The 5,498-nt window shown below is 51.7% G+C and overlaps 1 protein-coding gene across 1 annotated transcript; it reads left to right on the top strand.

Annotated features, from left to right (window-relative positions):
* Positions 1-4,581, top strand: LOC132437615 (BPI fold-containing family A member 1). The gene is made up of 7 exons (XM_060030960.1): positions 1-160; positions 340-499; positions 1,955-2,062; positions 2,380-2,529; positions 3,389-3,473; positions 4,091-4,154; positions 4,517-4,581. Exons 1-7 carry the CDS (start codon positions 1-3, stop codon positions 4,579-4,581), a joined length of 792 nt encoding a protein of 263 aa, XP_059886943.1.
* Positions 4,582-5,498: the final 917 nt, after the last annotated feature.

The raw sequence follows: 5,498 nt of genomic DNA, 5'->3' as shown, positions 1-5,498 counted from the left end.
ATGTTTCAAACTGGGCGCCTTGTTGTCTTCTGTGGGCTGCTGGCCCAGACCATGGTCCTGCTGGAAGCCCTGACCTTGCCCCTGGACCAGACACTGCCCTTGCCTGTGACTCCATCCCTGGCCTTGAGTCCCACAGATCTTGCTGGAAGCTTGACAAGTGGTAAGTGAGAGTCTGTGATAACCTCCTTCAGGGGTGTGAGTGTATGTCTCTGTGTGTGTGTGTGTGTGTGTGTGTGTGTGTGTGTGTGTGGTTGGTTGGGAAGAGAGATAAAAGGGGGCAAGGACTTAGGACCCATAATTGTCAGATCTGACCCCCAAGGGCCCCATACCCATTTCCAGCTCTCAGCAATGCCCTGCTCGCCGAGGATCTATTGGACACTCTCGAAAACCTTCCGCTCTTGGACATCCTGAAGACTGGAGGGAACTCTCCCAGTCGCCAGCGGGGGGGCCTACTTGGGAAAGTGCCCTTACTGACTCCTCTCCTGAACAACATCGTTGAGTGAGTAGCCCTAAAATAGGGCCTTGGACCCCACCGGAGAACCCCTGTTGGAGATCTAACAGCCCCAGGCAGTGGCCCTGAAGGGGGTGGGGGGGTGATCTGAACATGAGGCCAGGACTCAGGTTGAGACCTGCCTCACAGTCTGGCAGGGAACACCAGCCCTCTTGAACTAGCAATTGCCCCCAGTCCTAAAGCGCGTCCTTAGTCCCCAGCATCATCTATAATCCTCACCATAGTCCTCTGAGGTCAATTTAATAATCCCTAGTTTACAGATGGAAAAACCGAGGCACAGGAAGGTGCCTGTGATCACACCACAGGAGTGATGCAGAGTGAGGGTTCTAACTCTAACTGACTTAAGTCCAAAGCCAAGGTCTTTTCCACTATATGATAGTAATTTTGTTCTCCTCACCTGTGAAATACCTTAGAACACTGTGGCCTTTGATGTAAGCAAGAAAGTGTAAGCTACTCTCCTCAGTGACATCATTATGTGATGTCCGTGGAGCAATCCAAGATGAACAATCCAGGAGCCACCTCAGAGCTCTCTAAGCAAGGAGCAATAGTAGAAAGTTTGATGCCAGTGAGCTGGCAAAGCCTAGGTCCTCCATAGGACTGGGTCAGGGATATTCCCATGATTCCTACCCACCCAGGTGCTTGCCCCTGACTAGAAGACAGATAGATAGGCTTGAGTTTGATTTTTGCTGGGTGACCTGGGGCAAGGCACTCAGTCTCTCTGGGCTTGGTTTCTCCATCTGTAAAACGAAGATTATGGTACCCACAGAGAAAAACTGTTGGGAGGACTGAAAAGATGTAGATCACCTGGCTCAGTGGCTGGCTCAGAGAAGAGACTTACTTCCACCCTCTCTCCATTCTCCCCGACTTCCTGCTTCTCCTTCTCCATGAAAAACATTGTTGATTGACCTGCCATGGAAGAACTTGGCAGGATGAGTGATTCCTACCATAAATGTTCGTGAAGGACTTACTCCAATTGCCCAGACTCCAATAGCCACTTACCCATCCATCCATCTATTTGTCCATCCTCCCTCCATCTAACCACTTACTCTTCCATGCATCCACCCACATATCCATCTACCCCCCTGCTCATCAGTCTACAAAGTCAACCAATATAGAGTGGGCCCTTTCTTTGTAAGGCTCTGAGCTGGCATACAGGATGAAAATATAACCCAGACACAGTCTCTATCCTGGAATACCTTATAGACTTGAGATGAGGAGAGGGCCATGTGTGTGTCTGGATCTGACCCAGGGCAGAGTTTGGGAAAAATTGATGTGAGACTCGAAACCCATGTGGCTTTTGCTGCAAGACTCCCCTCCTATCTCCTCCATCCCACCTCATGGGTAGCTCCCACTCTGGGATGGGTAAGGTGGAGTTAGGTGTGGTTTCTAGATTTAGAACTAGAGGAGTTAATGTTTCTCCCCCCAATGTTGCTCCCTGGGCAGTTTGAAGACCACTGATCCCCAGCTGCTGGAACTTGTCCTCCTGAAGAGCCCTGATGGCCATCGTCTCTATGTCACCATCCCTCTGGCCATGGTCCTCAGTGTGAAAATGTGAGTGGGTCCCAAGGGGGAATGGGAGGATGGCTCACCAGAGGAGACCCTGATGATCTTGGGTAGTCAAAAAGAAAAAAGGTGTTGGAGTCTGTCTAACAGAACTGAGCCTCCAACTTCAGCTCATTTGCTGCCATGCTGAGTGACCTTCAGTCACTTGGGAAACTCATTTAACCTCTGTGAGCCTTGGTTTCCTCTGCTGGGAAATGAGATGAGTACAGCTGTGGGCAAGATGGCTGGCATTTCTGTCAAGGAGAAAAGCCTCCTCTGCCTTGGGATGTGGTGAGACCAGCTGCAACAGAGTGTCTTCTCTGCAGGCCCTTGTTTGGAAGTCCATTGAAGCTGGCTGTGAAGCTAAACATCACTTCAGAACTCTTAGCTGTGAAAGATGAACAGGAGAAGTTCTACATCGTCCATTGCAACTGCACTTTCTCCCCTGGCAGCCTGCAAATCTCCCTGCTTGACGGGTGAGGCCAGAGGGGTGGCTACTCCTGTCCAGAAACAATAGGATGGGATGATGGATGGATGGTTGGGAAGATAGAACAATGGGAGAATGGATGAGTGGGAGGGTGGAAGGGTGAGAAGATGGCTAGGCGGATGGATGGATGGCTGCATGGAAGCACGGATGAATAGGTAAATGGTCACTTATCCCTTCTTAGGCCAGGCTGACCAATTCTGTGCTGGATTAGGCAACAAGAAATCTGAGTTCAAGCCCCATCTACCTGAGGGGTGTGGCAAGAGATGGAGGGCTTCCTGTGTGAACTTGAACAGTGCTTCCCCAACCTGGGTCTCAGCTTTCTCAGATAACTGCAATACGGAGCTCCTTTGGCATTATCGACAGAATCCTCTAAAATAATAGATGTGACGTGCTTTGTGCCAGTAAAGGGTAAAATAGTTATGGAGCCTACCTGGGTTACTATTTCAGTTGCTGCTGCAAGGGAGATGGGGGCAGGTATAATATACAGGAGTCGCCCCCATCATGGCTCACGTTTACTGAACACATGTGCTGTGCATCACACGTATCATCTCATTGAGTCCTCATGACAACTACATACTAAGCACTGTTCATTCATTTATGGGTTCTACAAAGCCTTATTGAACACCTACTGTGTCCTGGAACTGAGGGTTTATTCTACACGTACCTGGTATGTGCGCTGCTGTGCCGTGTATCGCTCCCTTTGGATGTGCCCCTTGTTGTGGATCGTGTGGGTGTGGAGGCATGAGGCCAGGTTCCATTCCTCGGTGCTGAGTCTGCAGTGGGCTCATACAAGTGCTTCTCCCTACCAGCCTCAGGCCCCTGCACTGCCCGTGGCTTTTCTCTTTCAGGTCGGGCGCCCTCCCCAGTGAAAGCCTTATTGACAACATCACTGGGATCTTGAATAATGTCCTTCCTGGGCTGGTGCAGGGCAAGGTAAGTGAGTACAAGAGGGGGCTCCTGACCTTTGGCTCTTAGAGCTTCTCAGGCTAAAAGAAGCCCCTGGGGTGAGCTTTTCTGAGCCTCTCAGTTTAATAAGTAAATTCCATCCATCCGTCTATCTGTCCATTGACCCATCTGTCCACGTTTCTTCCTTTCATCCTTCAAAATGTATTGATTGGTTTCTGCTCTGGGCCAGGCCCTGTGTGTGTCCACACTACAGCTGAAACAGACGGGCTCCTGCCCCAAGAAGCTCCCAGGCCACCCCCACTATGGCTGCAGACCAGGCCCACCCAGCCTATGCTTCGATGCCTCCTATAACCAGAAACTCACCCCTCCCAGTGTTGTCCACCGTATTCAGAAACAGGTGCCAGATCACACAGCGAACAACAGTTCACTGCGTGACTGGGCACCTCACCCATGCCTTCAGTTCCTCCTTCCACCCAGTGTGGATGTGTGAACATTCATCTGTGGGACTGCTTCGAATCAGACACTCTCAGATACAGAAAAATGATGGACGATGTCCCCAGAGAATGCATACTGGGGATGCTGTTGCTGCCAGGCTCTCCCTAAGGTGCCACTTTGCCTAACTCTCCTCTCTGCCCCTGGGTCAGGTGTGCCCTCTGGTCATTGAGGCTCTCGATCACTTGGACGCCACTCTAGTACATTCCACCGTCAGTAAGTACCTGCTTCCAAGCCCTCCCTCCCCACTGCAGGAGCAGGGATTTCCCCTAGGGAGATCTGTCCCTGCACACGTGGGACGGCTAGGTCCCTCCAGCCTCAACTCTCCCCATTTCAGATTTCTTCTTTGCCTTGAATTCTCCAGATCCTGTTGAGGCATAGACTATACCTCCCCACATCAGCCCTGACACTGAGAACAGCTGGGCTGGTTGGTGGAGGCGGTACGGTCCCCTCCAAGCCCTGCCTGAGCGTGGTTGGATCTCAGAGTTCCCATTCCCTAGTCCCAGGCCTCCAGAGGACTGTGGAGGTCCCTGGGCTCCTTCACTCTGGTCTGTGGTTATTGTTTCTTCATTTTCCAGATGCACTGATGTATGGGCTGGAATCAAAGTCTCAGCTTTGCGGGAAGGGACCTGGCCTGTGCTGAGCTGAGTGAGTATTGCAACCCACTCTGCAGGATTTGGGAGCTGGCTGTTCTTCTCCTGGTGGGGGCAGCAGGGGGCTTGGGACAGTGACATCCAAAGAGAGAGACAAACAGCCACATAGACATACACCAAGATGCACAGAGAAGTCCACAGAAATGCTGACAGAGGTGGAGAGACACAGGCGGCACCGCAACACAGCTACAAAGAGAAACACACATGGTCATGGATACGTGCACACACACACACACACAAATGCCCGGACACACACATGGTCACTCAGACAGACACACAGAGGCACACACTCTCATGTCAGCACACGCACACATGTACACACACATGCAAACGCGCCACGCGCAAATGGACACACAGACACACACTCACTCAAGTACATGCACAAGGAGCCCCCTGACCCCGGGCCTCAGGGACAAGATCACCCCAGCCTTAGGGTCTCAGCCTCCTCCCCACCCTCTGGAGGGGGGGGTTTGATGATGGGCCAATACCAGCAAGACTCAGGGACTTCGAGTCTCCATTCCGGCTGGGGTCTTGTCCCAACAGAACCATTTCCTGCTGCTCGATCCACGCCCTGCCCAGCACCTGAGGGCTCACAGAAGGCTGGCCCGTGTCCTGGACCATGACACGGGCATGTTTGGAAACCAGAGCAGCCTCCTCGCCAAGGAAACTGCTTCCCCTTCTTTCCCACCAGGCATATGTCACATTCCATGTTCGTCACCAAATAAAACTGTCCTTTCTCTGCACAAGATGCCTTGTCATTCTTCACCATCGCTGGAGGGCTCATAGTTGGGAAAGTGCCCTGGCCTGAGTGGTTGGAGCTGTAGAACAGAGTTTGGACCTTACATTGGAAATCTTAATGGTCTTAGCCAGAACGGGAAGATGTTCAGATGGGTGTGGATTTCAGAGA

Source organism: Delphinus delphis, chromosome 15 (genome assembly GCF_949987515.2).
Source record: "Delphinus delphis chromosome 15, mDelDel1.2, whole genome shotgun sequence".
NCBI classification, from domain to species: Eukaryota; Metazoa; Chordata; class Mammalia; order Artiodactyla; family Delphinidae; genus Delphinus; species Delphinus delphis.
The sequence above is the reverse complement of the archived record's forward strand: the minus strand, read 5'-3'. Positions and strand labels throughout refer to the sequence as shown.

Coding starts and splice junctions, on each gene's coding strand:
- LOC132437615 (XM_060030960.1), top strand. CDS start 1: ATGTTTCAAACTGGGCGCCTTGTTGTCTTCTGTGGGCTGCTGGCCCAG. Junction 2,063..2,379: donor ATGGTCCTCAGTGTGAAAAT/GTGAGTGGGTCC, acceptor TCTTCTCTGCAG/GCCCTTGTTTGGAAGTCCAT. Junction 4,155..4,516: donor TCTAGTACATTCCACCGTCA/GTAAGTACCTGC, acceptor TTCATTTTCCAG/ATGCACTGATGTATGGGCTG.